The sequence below is a fragment of the Oncorhynchus kisutch genome, linkage group LG13, assembly GCF_002021735.2.
Source record: "Oncorhynchus kisutch isolate 150728-3 linkage group LG13, Okis_V2, whole genome shotgun sequence".
Lineage (NCBI taxonomy): Eukaryota > Metazoa > Chordata > Actinopteri > Salmoniformes > Salmonidae > Oncorhynchus > Oncorhynchus kisutch.
Genome location: NC_034186.2, coordinates 64,071,058 through 64,087,861, shown reverse-complemented (window position 1 = coordinate 64,087,861; position 16,804 = coordinate 64,071,058). Strand labels below are relative to the sequence as shown.

The window sequence follows — 16,804 nt, the reverse complement described above, 5'->3', positions numbered from 1 at the left end:
GATCAATGAGGAATGAGGAGCTGTATTCTTCAGAACACTGCTTCCAACTGACGAAGGAAGATCCACACTCACTCTGAGGTAAGCTAACAGATCTCCTCATTCATTCAGAAAAAGACCAGGGGGATGTATTGTTATCAGCAGGGTAAGATACTGTGTGAGATTACTCATTCTGACCTTTCATATTTAAGCCTATAACCTTCTATCTGTTTTTTGTTGTTGTGTGTATTGCAATTCATTTGAGTAATTCAGTGAAGGTAATGTAATAACGATCAATTAATAATAACGATCAATTAATAATAACAATACGCTTTATTCCAATTTTCTATTTTCCTTTGAAGGAATACAGCTTCAAAACATACTATGTTAAGATAAGCAAATGTTGAACTTTAAAAGATTGACAAAATGAACATGCATGTGTAACTATGTAAAGAGGTGCAGAAGGACAGGTTTTGTCTTATTCCAAGCACCACAGCAAGAAACACTGTCATGGCGTGCATGTTCTCATGGAACTCTTTAACCATAGCAAGTTGTGAATAAAAACATAGCTGAGATTGTGCCTTGCCTTGGAGCGGAAACTGCTCAGTAGAGACGGAGAAGAGTAAGATGCTTGGGGCACAGTGCCGATAGGTTGGGGGAGGTCAACAGCTCACCCTCAGACACTGAAGGCAACATGACACATAGAAAGCAGCGGTATAATGCATTCTCACTGTTCCCAATGAAAGATTGTTGGTTAGTTAACCTACTGAATTGATATGCATTCTACTTCAGTATACACATTTCTCAGGACAGTTAACACACTGTGGTTTGTATTATCTCCATGTAAGAAGATGACAACGTGTTCTGTATCTGAATTCATTCAAATCAGTGATTATGTAAGCTCTTTCAAAGCAGGTATTTGCTTTGTGTCCTTGATTTTGTATTGACAGTGTATTACCTTTTATTTACCCAGACATCAAAAACTATCATAACAAACAGAAGTGGACAGGTCAGACTGGGTGTTCTATTCAGTCTGGTCCCCTGAAGCGATACAGATTGCGCAATAGAAATGTAACGGTAATTTCAGAGACAGAAGACATATGCAGCGTTTACCGTGAATGCAGTCTCTGCTAATGTGGGAACATTGCCTTTAAATTTCAATCGCGCTGTAACACTGAAGTACTATGATACGGATTGAATAGAGCCCTGGGTATCTACAGCCTGTTAAGAACCAGGCCTATCTACAGTGAATGAGTGCAGTTAGCATAGATGGCATTATAAAGTCCAGGGTGGTGTGTATTCTTATCTCTATGTAAGAAGGTAAAGTGACTGAAACAAGAATATGTGTTCTGTATCTTAAATTCATTCAAATCAGTGATTATATTATCTAAGCTCTTTCAAAACATGTAGGCCTAGTGCTTTGTGACCTCGATTTTGTGTATACTCCATATATTTGTTGTTGACAACTTTGTAGTCATCCTTGGCATAAGGATGCAGTTACACCAGTGGTTACCAAGATGGTCTGAATTAAAAGGTCAGAGGTTAGGAATGTAACCTTGTATGAAACTTCATGTCTTTCAGCAGGCAAAAACTTAGAGTTGAGTGTTTTTGGGGGCCAATATTACCACTACACTACATTACATATCAGATCCCTATGCAATTAGAAAAGGTCTACAGCAGGGGTACTCAACTGTGACCCTACAAGTTCTGGAGCCTGCTGGTTTTCTGTTCTACCTGATCATGAATTGCAAGCAACTGGCGTCCCAGGTCTAAATCAGTCCCTGATCAGAAGGGAACAATGACAAAATACAGTGGAACTTGTTTGAGGGGCCTACAGTATTATTTTAAGAAAGAACAACAGACTGATAACATTATCAAACATCCCTGACAAGGTGTGAAACACATTGGATTACCTCTGAGTTTGTGAAATGCTTCAGCTCTGGAAATAGCTCCCACAGAGTCTTTCATCTCACAAATGACAACTGTGACCAGTGTGCTTGTTCAGAGAGATAAACAGAAACAGTCACTTTATGGCTAAACTAGACCACTGACAGTCCTGTAGCTGATGACACAATGCCTAAGTCCCAAATGGCATCCTACTCTGTATAGTGCACTCATTTTGATCAGGGCCTATAGGGCTCTTGTCAAAAGTAATGCACTGTGTAGGGAATAGGGTGCCATTTGGGACGTTCACAACAGGTGATGACACTGACACACAGAAGAAAGAGATACTAGTGATATAATTGCTGTATTTATCGGCAGTTGCAAGCATGTAATTACTGTGTCATAACCGTTTATAACCACACGTTCTCAAAAAAAACCACAAAAAAAAACAGACAGTTTATTTAGCTTATCAACCAGTTTATCATTAGTATCAGGTGTGTTAGATTATAGGGTTGGTGCAGAAACCTACAGGATGGTATAGCGCTCCAGGAACAGGGTTCAGCAGCCCTGCTTATTGCATTGGGGTTTGTTCAGTCTGTGTAAGACCTGGACAACATGATACTTGTCAAATGTCAACAGCTAAAACTGCCCTCTGCCCTACAGGAAATGGCTTGCAAGTTTGGGACATGTCTAGCTTTCTTCTTTCTCCTGGCAAGTCTGGCTGTCATCATTACAATATCCGTGATCCAGGGTCATAAGCGTGTCTTTGAGTCACGTCTGAAGGTAAAAACAACAACCACATTCCTGATCCTTCTCTGCTCAAATAGCTGTATTGACAGTGTAAAGCATCTGCTAAATGACTCAAATGTAAATGTATCACCTCGAATTTACCCAGACATTAAGACAATCATCACAAGCAGAAGGTGACAGATCAGACTGGGTCTCTACAGCCTGTTTAGGAGTCAGGCCAAACTACAGTGAATGGGGGCAGTTAGCGTAGATGGCATTATAAAGACCAGGGTGGTGTGTATTCAAGGCAGGTCCGTTTTGGGGAAACATTTGCTGCGAGTGGGACACACTCGAAAGGAAGGACGACACTTGACTAATTGACTGGATACAGCTTTGGGTAACAGGGTTAATACATGATTTCTTATTAATCAAAAGATGACTAACGTTTAACTCTGTGAAATGGAAACCAATCACCTTTAGTCAGCACACCAGGTCTATGTATGAGAAGGGAAAACTAACTTCAACACTGCAGGAACTGAGACCCTGAGGTTGGTTCAAAGAGTGTTTGTTTTCTTTCCAAAAAATGTATCAGTGCTTTATTTCATCTTGCTTGACACAATGGAATGGTACTAATGGAAGTAATCCACAAAAGTGCAAAACCTGCCCATCTACCACTCCAGGACAGGCTCAACCAAACACTCAAAGATAGCAAATACTTGGCCTGTTTTCAACCAAACACTCAAAGATAGCAAATACTTGGCCTGTTTTCAACCAAACACTCAAAGATAGCAAATACTTGGCCTGTTTTCAACCAAACACTCAAAGATAGCAAATACTTGGCCTGTTTTCAACCAAACACTCAAATATAGCAAATACTTGGCCTGTTTTCAACCAAACACTCAAAGATAGCAAATACTTGGCCTGTTTTCAACCAAACACTCAAAGATAGCAAATACTTGGCCTGTTTTCAACCAAACACTCAAAGATAGCAAATACTTGGCCTGTTTTCAACCAAACACTCAAAGATAACACATACTTGGCCTGTTTTCAACCAAACACTCAAAGATAACAAATACTTGGCCTGTTTTCAACCAAACACTCAAAGATAGCAAATACTTGGCCTGTTTTCAACCAAACACTCAAAGATAACAAATACTTGGCCTGTTTTCAACCAAACACTCAAAGATAACAAATACTTGGCCTGTTTTCAACCTAACACTCAAAGATAGAAACTACTTGGCCTGTTTGAATCCAGGTCTGAGTCTGGAATATGCATTATTGCTGCCTTTTTTACTTTCTTAGGATCCCCATTAGCCAACACCAATGGCAACAGCTAGTCTTACTGGGGTCTGACACATGACATTTACAATTTACATACATTTACAAACAATAACATGTAGTGTGCGTATGTGTTTGCATCTATCAGTTTATGTCAGTACAAACACACAAAAATACACACAATCAGTCCTTTTGGACTGATGTGAGGACAAACTTGACCCAGAATCTAGTTCTAGAGGTCAGAGCAAAACGTTTCTATGGATTTGTCTTCGTGCCTGAGTGAGTGTTTCCTGTGTTTACAGAGTAGCTGCATTTTTAAAAAATGTATTCACGTTCTGTTCCTGTTCTCAGCTTTATGGAAGTAATAATCACACCATAATGGAGTGCAATCATTGTGCTTCTAACCAATCAGGAACGGAGTGCAATAATTGTGAGGTATTTGATGGACTGAATTTTAGGGGATAGTGGTTGTTTACCATAACATACGTTATTGCCTTTCATTATACAACGATTATGTGCGTGCCACTGCATCATTTCTTCATCTAATAGAATCCTCCTCCTCTTGGACAGCAGTAAAGAGTATGTTTTTCACTCCTTAGGTTCAGATCCACTATAGCTGTATCAATTGACTTTGACCTGTTTCGTTGTATGAGTGAAGTAATCCTGCAGCAGGAGGATTTGATTATTCAAAAAAAGAAAAAAGGATCATTTCTAACGGGAAATGAGTTTTGATAGGCTAGAGTAGGCTATAATTTAGGTGTAGCCTATGGTTGCATTTCGGATACACTTGTATATCGTAGTGGAGATCAATGTCTATCTTGTGTTATTAAGCTATATGAAATAAAAGTTGTGTATGGCTGTACATTTGAATGTTGCAGCAGTAGGACCTACAGTAGAAGGACATTTATTCTGTCTGGTGCTTTAGCGTTCGAGAGAGAAAGAAAACTGTTGGTTTTTGGTGAATTAATCATAAGGCTTATCTGCGACAACAAAGTGATCAAATGAAGACAAAACATCTGTATATGAACTAGCATCTTGGATATGTAGTGTGATTTCCCTGCTCTCCTCTATATGCAGTATGGCATAGTAATTGACTCAGGCTCCTCCCGTTCTACTGTGCATCTGTATCAATGGCCAGCCGAGAAGCAAAATAACACTGGAGTGGTGAGCCAGACACTCAGATGCATGGTCACTGGTGAGTCTGCATGTTTTTAAAATATTTTTTATTGACCTAACCCCCTTCAGAGGACTAAAGTAACTTTATATTCACAGCTATTTTGTGAAATAGACATTTTACATACATGCTCAGTATTACAAAAACATAAATATTTTGGGGGGATAAACACATTAAATGTGGATACATAGTACTGAGACATATCCGGTGTACATGATAGGGTTTTCCATTATAACTAGGGTTAATTTTAGATGAATGTTGTGAACAGGGTTAATTTTAGATGAATGTTGTGATTAGGGTTAATTTTAGATGAATGTTGTGATTAGGGTTAATTTTAGATGATTGTTGTGATTTTTCAACCACTCCTGAACCTGTGACCACAACAAGCGACGTGGGGGCAAAACCAGAATAAATGATCTAATGATTCTGTCTCTTCGCAGCTAAAACCTGCAGAGCTGAGATGGTTGTATGCCTCATATACTGTATGCTGTATAACATTCTGTTGATGACAAGAATGTTGTATAATAATCGACATGTAAAAACGGAGTCTGTATGTTCATAATGAGAGGCAGTGTCACTGGTGAGTCTGCATCGTAATGTGATGAACCCGACATTCTCACTCAGGTCACAATCTTGTCCTTTTTTAAAATGGTACTTTATGCCCTTTTTCCTCCCCAATTTCGATCTTCTCTCATCGCTGCAACTCCCCAGTGCGCTCGGGAGGCAAAGGCCTTAGACCACTGCGCCACTCGGGATGGCCTTGTCCCCATCTTTTTTATGAAGATGACATAATTACATAACTCTTTGGAAAAGGACTTGCATGTGAAATGCACTTATCCTCATACAGCCTATCAGTACCGTGTGTCACACTTGTTATATAATATGTTTAAGTGCAATTCCGCCACTTTTAAACCTCATATTCATCATCTCCAGCACCAACCAGTGTCTACATATGTGAAAAGACGTGTTTCTATGATATGTGGTTAAAAAGATCAGAAAGTCCTAAAATAATGCTTCTCTGTGACATCACAGGGTATTATTAAAAGTTTAAACAACTGTGATTCTCAGAAGCAGCAACCTAAGTTTCTAGACAAATGGAGGGTATTTTCTTGCTCCCCCTGTCACCGTAAATCTCATAGTGTTTGAAAATCACAGTTTTTCACTTTTAATGAAGCCATCGGGTACAACTTTTTAACTTTATATTTTTTTCTACAAAACTTGTACCGTTTTTACAAATGTTGAAACTGGTATTGTGCTGGAGATAATGAAAATGAGGTTGAAAAGTGGTGGAGTTGCCTTTAAAGCACCTGGTTGAAAGCACTATAAACGTAATCCAGTTTTGTCTAGTGATGCAGTCTTGCTAGCTGTCTAGTGCACAATTTGCTTGTGATTTAGATAACACATATTGTATGACTCTGAGCTCAGTCTGATTTGATTCCCTAGGCCCTGGTATCTCGGATATGTTAGTTGACAATGCACAGGACCAACAGTCCTGGGCGTCGATCAGAGAATGTATGAACAACATCACAAAAATCGTCCCTGCAGACCAACACAATTCAACCGTCCTCTACCTTGGGGCAACTGCTGGGATGAGACTGCTACAGTGAGTTGTGGGTTTGTCTTCCTCCAGTGTGAGCATACCTCACCAATCTTCTAGGTATGGAGTCCTTTACAGTCTATCTGGCTGACCTATCTCTGTTGTTGCACTTCTGGGAATGGATCCATGGTAGATACAGAAGTAGACGTGTGCATGCACACACACGCACACACATACTGATCCCACACACAGAATACTAATAGGTTTTACACCATATTTAATCAACCTACTGTAGACCTATTATTGATCTCTAAATTCTCCACTGGACTGGAGATAATATGCAACCTCAAAATGTATCTCTCTCTTGATTACAAGTTCACAGAATGAAACCAAATCCAATGAGATCTTAAAGAACCTGCAGAATTACCTCCAATCCCTGCCGTTTAACTTCCAAAACGCCTCCATCATGTCAGGGAAAGAGGAAGGGCTGTACGGATGGATCACCGTCAACTACCTGCTGGGAAACTTCCTGGAGGTACATTACAATTTTACATTAACTTCAAAAACTTTACAATAACTTCAACTACCTGATAAGAAACTTCCTGGAATTACATTACAATTTTACATGAACTACAAAACCTTTACAATAACTTTAGAATGACCTAAATAACTATTAGGCATACTGTATGTATATGTACTGATGTGTGGGTAACTGTCAGTATTGTGTGTAAATGTATGTAGGAACCATTTTTTGGTTCTATTGCTCTTATGTTAATTGTGTGTAGTTCTGTCCTGGAGCTGTTCTTGTCTATTGATGTTCTGTATTATGTCATGTTTTATGTTTTATGTGGATCCCAGGAAGAGTAACTGCTGCTTCAGCAACAGCTAATGGGGATCAAAAATAAAGACATAAAGAAATAATGGACATTTTAACACAAAATCAATATTGCAGATAGATTGTTGGTTATATCAGTGTAATAATTATATGGCAAGTAGAAATCAAAACTGGATGGTTTTGAAGGGAAATATATTTCAACAAATATATGGGGGATTGGAAATGATGCAGGCAATTATTTCCAATCCTCCACATATTTGTTTCTTATTTTTAAAATATATTTGACTTCTTTATTATTTGACCATAACCCTACCACCCCTCCCCTAATTGGAGTTAACTAATGGACGACAATACTTAGGCTTCTACTTCCAGCTTATACATTTTATGGACACGGTACAGTTTACATCAGTGATCTTTTATTTTCTAAATGTTTTACCCTTCAGCTACCTTCAACCCCTCCCATTTATTTCTGAAAATCATCCAGTTTTGATTTCTATTTGCCATATATTCTTTAACAGTGCTGTGATGTTTCACAAACGTTCTGAACCTTTCTATTCTCATAGTTTCTAGTTGTAAATTAAAGATGGGCATTTTTAATAAGAGATCTATTATATTATTGATCGAATGACTATGGCTTTTCATGTCACCCAGCAGTGCTTTTAGCAGAGTTAGCTTTAGGTAAATGTGGTGATTTCTCAGCTATTCCTGAACCTGCGACCAAAAACAAGCTACATATGTGCAGCACCAAAACAAGTGACCTAATGATTCTGTCCCTTCACAGCAAAAATCTGCAGAGTTGGGACGGTTGTATCCCCAATACATTCTATTGGTTGCAAGAATTTTGTATTATCATTTAAATTGAAATACACCGTGTGCTATGGAATCAGCACATCAAACATCTCTTCCCATCTACTTTGCAACCTGTATGGGGCAGCTGTCATTTTTTGTCCTTAAATGGAACTGGTATATTTTTTTTATTGATAAAAAAGAATTTGACCAATTTTGGTCTTCAATGCAGGGCCGACAGACAAGTTCCTTAGCTTCTACAATGCTTAAAATAAGACTGTTTGGCGGCTCTATATTGAACCTTTTTGAGGACCATGTATGAAGCGAGCCATTGAACCCTTCAATATAGCAACGTTTATTCTAGCAGTGTAGGGTTTTAATCAGAATGCATTTATCATAATACAGTACAGTTCTCATCATTGTTTTTCATAAAGATCATCATTGATTTGCAAACATCAATCTATCCTCTGGTTTGAAGAGAAACATATGGAACATGTGGGTGCGGCCTGCCGGAGGGAAGATGGTGGGCTCCATGGATCTAGGAGGGGCGTCCACCCAGATAGCGTTCACCCTCCCAGATCCCAACGCCCAGGGAACAGACATCGTACGGGTCTCCCTCTATGGCTACGAATACAACATCTACACTCACAGCTTCCTGTGTTATGGGAAGAACGAGGCAGAGAAGAGAGTCCTCGCTGCTTTAGTGAAGGTACTGTGTATAGGAAATCTGGGTTTACTTGAAATAGTATTTGTTTTCTTCCAAATACCTGATTGGTTATGCCTGGAGTGCTAAATGGGCTGGGTTTGGAGTTTTGGGACTATACCAGCAGTAAAGAAAAATAAATACTATTTTAACCCAGAATCTGTGATCATGTCATCCCTCACATTCGTTCCTGGCAGCATTGTCAACATGATGATGATGATGATGCTTTTATACTTAGCTAAGTGCCTTTTTTTTGTAATTAAAGCAAACCTTTCTGTCTAAGTCCATAACACCCATTAATATCTAATTACCAAATCCTAAGAAATCTGAGGACACCTCATTACCTTGACACTTTACTGTCTCTCGGAGATGAGGCAAAGTGCATTATGGTATTAACCGTATTGATCTGTCCATTTCTATATGGTTTTCTTTGCAAGCTTGGTCGAAAAGTGTCTGTTTTGCTAGGATGGTAGATAATGCATGCACAACTGAAGACAGCCATTTTGAGGAGACAATGTAAATAGTGGTCCCACTTTACTTATGGTTGTTCTTGTACCTGTGTAGCCTAGCAACACTGTAATTACTACAGTAGAAAAGAGGTTCAAGCTCAGCTATTGATCCTTTGGATTCCTTCTTCATGAATGTTCAAGTGACATACTGTAAATACTTTTACTGTGCTCTCTTTGTCTCACTGATCAGAACTCTGAGAACGCTACACATGTGACCAACCCCTGCTTCAATCTTGGTTACAACATGACTGTGTCGGCTGAGTCCATCTTCGGGACTGAGTGCATAGAGACGCCTGCCGACTACGATCCCAAGCAGATGATCACCCTGAAGGGGTCATCAGACAACGGAGCCTGTAGGGACGTGGTGAAATCCATATTTGACCTGACCTGCACGAAGAACTGTTCCTTTGATGCAGTCTACCAACCATCCGTGGGACCCGGGGACTTTCTGGTACAGACAGAGACACAGACACAGACAGACAGACAGACAGACAGACAGACATGCTGTATATATAGGGCATATTTTGCAGTTATCTAATAAATATTGTGTCTGTCTGAGCTCCTAACCCATGTTCCCTCCCTTAGGCCTATGCTGGGTTCTTCTACACTGCTCAGGCTGTCGAGCTGAAAGGCATTTCACAACTGGACCAGTGGAACTCCTCTACCTGGGAATTCTGCTCTTGGGACTGGCCCACCGTGAGTCCATGTTGTTGTTGGTGGTGGTGGTAGTGGTCACTGCTCCATGGACTGGCCCACTGTGAGCCCTTTTACACTGACAGCTACTGATGTAGAATCTTAATTTGAGCCAGTGTGCTACAGCAGGAAAATAATCCTGCAGCATCAGGAAATGTGAATTATTAAGTCTGAAATTTCAAAGTGGAAATGACAAACTTTAGAATACACTACAAAATACACTACAAGTTTATCAGCAATGAAAGAGTGATCAAATTAAGATCCTACATCTGTATAGCAATTTTCACATTTATAGCTGTGACAGAGAAAGAGCATGACATTAGCTAAAATAGGGGTAAGCATAGATGTAAAATATGAGTAAATAGATGTTCTATTTAATGATGTGGTGTAAGCTTACTCCACCTGAGAAAAAGTGACCATGCATTCCATGACTATTGGGATCTGTTGGTATATAAAAAAGTGGACAACAGGTCAACTGTACTGTGCCATCTGAGGTTAATTTATGATGACCTTTCCTGGGTGGTGTTTTAAATGGAACTACTGTACACACAGACAACAGATGCATTGTTTGTAAGACAGGGGTGCTGCCCAACCATTATCTAGGCTATTGCAATGTATTATTAGAAATGTATCAGAAGAAATGATTAGAGAATTGCCTCAACACATGGAAAATGTGATGGATAGACAAATGGAATGTTTGTTTGTTTTTCTTCTTTTTTTAGCTCAAGCTAAAAAAGGCCTGGATAGCTGAAAAATACAGAAAGTCCTACTGCTATTCAGCACATTACGTCCAGACATTACTTGTAAATGGCTACAAGTTCAATAAAGACACTTGGAAACACATTGACTTCCAAAAACAGGTAAGTGTGGCAGAATACAGCCAGGTACCTTGGAGGATCCAAACACAGGCTTCCAAATGAAAGTGCAAAAATTGTCATAGTTTGTTGTTACGAATGTTTTCATGGTCATATACTGTACTGCAAAAAGAGAATCAAACAAGTAGAGAGTGACTCATTCCATTGGAAACCAATATAAATGTTGGGTATACTATAATTAACAGAGGCCAAGATCTTGACAAGGAAGCGGTTAGAATCGTTTCCTATGCCCCCAGGAAATGGAACTTGTGATGGAAGTCCAGACTGGAACTTCCAGCTGAAGTCTTTCAGTTTGTTAGACTCAATGAAGTGTAACATGAAGTATTTCTTTCAAAATCAAAGCACAATACAGACTGGTTACAGTAGCTTGTTTGACATTATGAAAAATGGGGGATTTGTCCCCCAAGATGATGATTCTCTGTTTTTCATTCTTACAAACAAGCAAGCTACTGTCTCTCTTGTCCTTTGTGTTTTGAGTGTCAGGAGAAATTGATGCCCTTCGTCCCATCATCAGAGGGGGTTGAAAGACATGACTTCTTCAGTGGAAGGGAAGACAGATTTTTGAGTCATTTTCCCCCTGGGGGGCATAGTTTTCCTCAATTATTTATAAACGGCAAACATTCTTCTAACTTGTAATGTTCGTTATGCATTGTTGTCTTTCAGCCTTTTCCAATAGACTATTGATGTTAAAAAAGAAGGCAGGTCACCCGTGATACAAGTCAGTATTCAACGTCCATCCATGTCTGAGGACGTCGGGAGATGACGTGGAAACCGGCCACTAGGGGCAACAGTGAGGCTGTTACTTTCAATTAGGTTTTGGTTTTGCTAGGGCGTTGTGGACAGGGATGGCAGATGGGCATAAGCATCTATAACTTCCAAATTTGACGTTTGAGAAATATGGATGATTCTAATTCTGATGTGAGACTGTGAGGGCTTGTAGCAAAAAAGATATGATAGAGGATGCCAGAATTGGGAAAAGGGTCAGGATTTCTGAACTCCAAATCGACCACCCGCGCCTACTCTCCTGCCACTCATGTAGATCAGAGAGGATCGGATAGGTGGAAGCAGTAAGGAGATATTTCCACCTAGCCAATCAGAAGGTAATATGAAGATATTGACATAATTTTTATACTGTATCCATCCAATCCTATCAGATTGAATGTAGTGCCTAGGATGTAGAGGCTAGGTGACAATTTGGAATTGAGCAATGACCTGTTTTAAGTCTGTTCGTCCCATAAATCTTTTTTATCCCAAAGGCTGGGGTGTAGGAGATAGTGTTTTATAGGTGTGGCAGTGAAGCGTTTGAGATTTTGCAAAGATAGGTTTAAGCTTCTTCAACTAAATAAACAGAGGCAATGCATTCCATGACTACTGGGACTACTGTAGGTATTTAACTAAGGAGAATAGATCAGTTGTGCTGAACCATCTGGGGTTAACTTGTGAGGACCTCTGTCTTTATAGGGATGGCAGGTAGCCTAGTGGTTAGAGTGTTGGGATTGAATCGCTGAGCTGACAAGGTAGAAATCTGTTGTTGTACCCCTGAGCAAAGCAGTTAACCCATTGTTCCCCGGGCGCCAAATACCTGGATGTTGATTAAGGCAGCCCCCCACACCTCTCTGATTCAGAGGGGTTGGGTTAAATGTGAAAGACACATTTCAGTTGAATATATTCAGTTGGACAAGGTAGGTATCCCCTCTTCACTCTGTTTTGTCTGTCCCCTAGGTTATAGAGGACAGAGGTATTCAAAGGTGGTGTTGACCAATTTAAAATTAAGAATACATTCTATTTTATGGGACAATATACAAACGTTTTTTAAGAAAGATCACTTGAAACCTATAATTTTATTGAATAAATGTATTTTATAAGAGAGCTGAACATTTTATGAATTGAAGGTTATTTGGTGATGTGAAAATCAAAACGTACCGATTTTAAGGTTGTATCGTTAGATTTGGGGTAGAGTGGGATCGCCATAATTTCGAAAGAAAAAAAAATGGGGCACCCAGAAATTCAGGTGGAAGAAAAGGAGTCCCATTGAAAAAGTTTGAATATCATTGGTGTAGGGGTTAGGGGTCAGTAGTCTGTCTGTTTTAAGTGAGTCTGTCTTTCTTCATGCAGTCTTGTCCATCTCCTATGGTGTAATCTCTTGTAGGCAGACAACATAAACATAAATGCTATGTTTAAACATGGGCACCGATGGCTAACGAACAGCAATAGTTGGTTTAGGTTTTTCGTCACTGGTTATTTGGACAAATCACGATATCGCAGGTGTTAGCATCTTTGGAATTTCAAAAGGTGAGAGGACATTCAGAGGGGACATTCAGCCAATAGACTTGCCCGTAATATGCAAATAGAGAGAGTGGAGCTCCTCTTTCTGGTTCCGGTCCTTGTTTTATCATCTTTTCATCTCTTTGTAAGGGACCCAGAACTTAATCGAGAAGCTGACCAAAGAATTTAGTTTTGGGCTAACCCGAGATTACCTAGGGTGTAGGGCAGGGAAGACTAAACTGGGGCCTGTATATATATAATTTTTTTTTTGGGGGGGGGGGCTTAGTCAGAGTTAGAAAAGTAAAATACTCGAGGTGCAATTTCAAAATTTGGTAGTGCATTAGCAGTCTACAGTTCTACTATTAATCATCGCCAAATTACAGTCCGGGCACGCAGGGCATGTGCCCACGAGCCCTGACCTCTAGGGGGCCCCATTGATTTTGTTAGTCACTCAGAAATCATATGAACATGGCATAAGTCATGGCAAAATGTGTAGAATGGCAGGAAATTCGCTTTAAAACTGCAACATTTTCTCACCGTCCTATGGAAACATGAGTAGAATTGCACAGAATTTACTTTAACATTGAAAGAAACAAAAACAAAATACTACCAAGAGAGGGGGGCACTAAAATGTTTTGCCCACTAGGTGGGTGGGCCCCCAAAATGGTGCTTCATATAAACTTGGTGGCAGTTTCTGTGCCACAACGGTTACTTTGTTTCGTTCCATCTTTAATACTGGTCATAAGAATGTGTTGATAGGTGTCAAGTTATATGGCTACAATTTGATTAATGTTTGAAGTGTGATTTTATGAGCGCTTACTAAAAGGTTATTGTTTAAATACCCGAAAAAACTATTGTTTACCTTTTATTTTTCAAAATAGATCATGTCTATTTGTTCGGCCTGCGGCCCACCACTCAGATTATATTTTGGCCCACCAAGCCCAAACGTTTGTTCACCTCTGGTGTAGGGGCTATGGTGTAGAGCAGGGATTCCCAAACATTTTTGGCCTGTGATCCCATTTTAATATCACTAAAATGTTTGCCACCCCACCATGCAAAAAAAGTGATGTAATCAACAGCCAAAATTAACTTTTTAAATTGGTTACAGTTTATTACAAATGAGTCTGTCTGTCTTCAAACAATTCTGTCTGTCTGTCTTTGTCAATTCTCTACTGTGTGGTGTGCCCCCGAGGGGTCGGCAGGGGGCGCGAGGGTAAAATGACCTGAGTGAAAAAGTCTGGGAAACCCTGTTCGACAGGTGTACGGGCTCGTGGACAGTAGTATATTTTAAGTGAGTGTCTGTCTGTCTCTCCTCACGCTGTCTCTCTGTCCCCTCCAGGTACATAACACAAATATAGGCTGGAGTCTGGGCTACATGCTACATACATCCAACATGATCCCTGCTGAGGCCGAGCTGGTGCGTCTGCCCATGGCCAACTCTGTGTTCGGTGGCCTCCTCTTCCTCTTCACCGCCCTCACCATCGTCAGTGTCATGTTCCTGATCATCAAGGCTGTGCGCGCCTGCTACTGACCCCCACTAGAGGGCAGAGTGTTCAAATTACAGTTAAACCTAGAGTTACAATAACTTTCCCAAAATGTGTTTTTTTCCAGAAATCTGTTTTGGAAGATTCCTGGAATCAGAAGGGAATGGAATCCTCCAACCAGGATTTCTAAAAAACCTTGTAATTTTGGGAAAGTTCCAGAATATGTACAGCCCTAGTTAAACCCGATGGAGGAAAATGCTTCTGGTCCCACCCAGACGCAGTTACAGCAAGCAAAAATAGAACACTGACAGGTGCAAGGTATTATCACCAGATATATCATCAGTTAAAGAGATTTAACAGGATCTTAAAGCCCACATAGTCTTATTCATTTTATTTTTTAAATCATCACTATATGTTTAATAAATCACTGTGTGTGTTTATTTCATGAGAATAACTCCAAATATATTTGTTATTATTTATTTAGAGCTTCCTTTACAATTGAAATGCTCAGTCTGATCATGTGGGTGTGTTGATATAAATATAAATATGTTTACATACACAGCCCTGATTGGCAAATAGGATCATCTAGACTAGAGCCTACCCTTCTTACACCTTCAAAGTAGGATGATACATATGCTAATAAAAGTTGACTGGTCATTGATCAAAATAATCAGATCAGATTGTGATGTCATACTGTGGGCCAAACACTCCCTCCCAACCGAACAGTGTTGTTTTGACCTCGGGAAACGGGAAATCACGTTTTGACTGCACTGCCTCTTTAAGCACTTACAAATGCATAACATATTGTACAAATTGGAATTTGTAATGTATCATATTCATTGCAGGGGTACTTTCAAAACCACTGGCTGAAATTATACAGAACATAATAATGTATCTTAAGCTGTTTAAATGATCTCTATTCCATGTGTTTGTTTGAGTGTTTTCCGTGAGAAGATACACTCGAGGGTCAGTAATGCATTATAAGATCTTGTTCGCTGCTTTAGGCTCATCCCAAACAGACGAATGAGACAATTCTAAGATATTCAGTGACTTCAAATGCTCAATTGGCCTTTAAAGTAAAATAAAAGAGAAGTATTAATTGCATAATGAACTGCTGAGCAAAAATGATTGCCGTGTGCACTAAGTCATCGGCTATACAGTACTGTAGATCAAGAGGTTGAATGAAGGTAGCATGGAAAACACCTGAAATGACTACAATCTCTTTATTACATATTTTGCTGGATGGCATGGCATTATCGGTTATGTGATCATCTACCTCCGAGATCTTGCATGTTTCTCGTCTAATGTACTATATCAGCAAATCCTTGTCATACAGTCATTTTTTGTTGGTTGAATGTCCCATATTAACAATAAACTGAACATCACCCATGATGTTATCATCTCCAGACTCCAGCTAGTTATATTGGTTTCCTCCCTCTTTTTTTTTTTACCTTACTTAGCCTACTTCCCCCTGTAGCCTTTGGGTATGTGTTCTGATTCTCCACAATTACATGCACTTGTACTTTCCCCTTCAGAACGGTGGAGAATTGGGATGCATTTTCCCTTTTCTGCAATCTTCTCGGTCAGTAGCTACCAGAAGGGGGCAGTCCTTGGCCATAAAGATTTACTAGCAGCCAAGAATTGACATCCTTTGTCTGTTGTGTTTTAATCCGTTCATGGTTGAAAAGCACCTCATCTTCAGAGAAATGTAACAGTTTGTTCTTCATCTCTGAAGAGGATAGAACCATATGGGCCAGTTTCCCAGACACAGATCAAGCCTAGTGCTAGACTACACATCACTTTCAATGGAGATTAGGTCTATCCATTGAGCATGTTTTTTAGTCCAAGACTAGGCCTAATATTTGTCCCAAAAAATAGCTCTATGTGTTATTAGTTAAGATTATAGACCTAGTTGGTAAGGGGTATCTGTTAGATCTGTCCCCTGTGACTCCAATGCCAGTGGATGGATAGTCAGCCTAGTACTTTACAATTCAAGCACACTTCAAAGTGGATACAAAGCAACATTAATTCGTTTTTATGGGTCTGGTTCTTATCATTTATTGCTCTCATCCATCA

General features: G+C 39.7%; 1 protein-coding gene across 1 annotated transcript; it reads left to right on the top strand.

The window, feature by feature from the left end:
• Positions 1–16,136, top strand: LOC109901906 (ectonucleoside triphosphate diphosphohydrolase 3-like). Its single transcript, XM_031786903.1, has 10 exons — positions 1–78; positions 2,524–2,643; positions 4,945–5,062; positions 6,485–6,644; positions 6,954–7,113; positions 8,678–8,908; positions 9,602–9,862; positions 9,997–10,107; positions 10,827–10,964; positions 14,584–16,136. Exons 2-10 carry the CDS (start codon positions 2,527–2,529, stop codon positions 14,773–14,775), a joined length of 1,488 nt encoding a protein of 495 aa, XP_031642763.1. The 5' UTR covers positions 1–78; positions 2,524–2,526; the 3' UTR covers positions 14,776–16,136.
• Positions 16,137–16,804: the final 668 nt, after the last annotated feature.

Coding starts and splice junctions, on each gene's coding strand:
- LOC109901906 (XM_031786903.1), top strand. CDS start 2,527: ATGGCTTGCAAGTTTGGGACATGTCTAGCTTTCTTCTTTCTCCTGGCA. Junction 5,063..6,484: donor ACTCAGATGCATGGTCACTG/GTGAGTCTGCAT, acceptor TTGATTCCCTAG/GCCCTGGTATCTCGGATATG. Junction 6,645..6,953: donor GCTGGGATGAGACTGCTACA/GTGAGTTGTGGG, acceptor CTTGATTACAAG/TTCACAGAATGAAACCAAAT.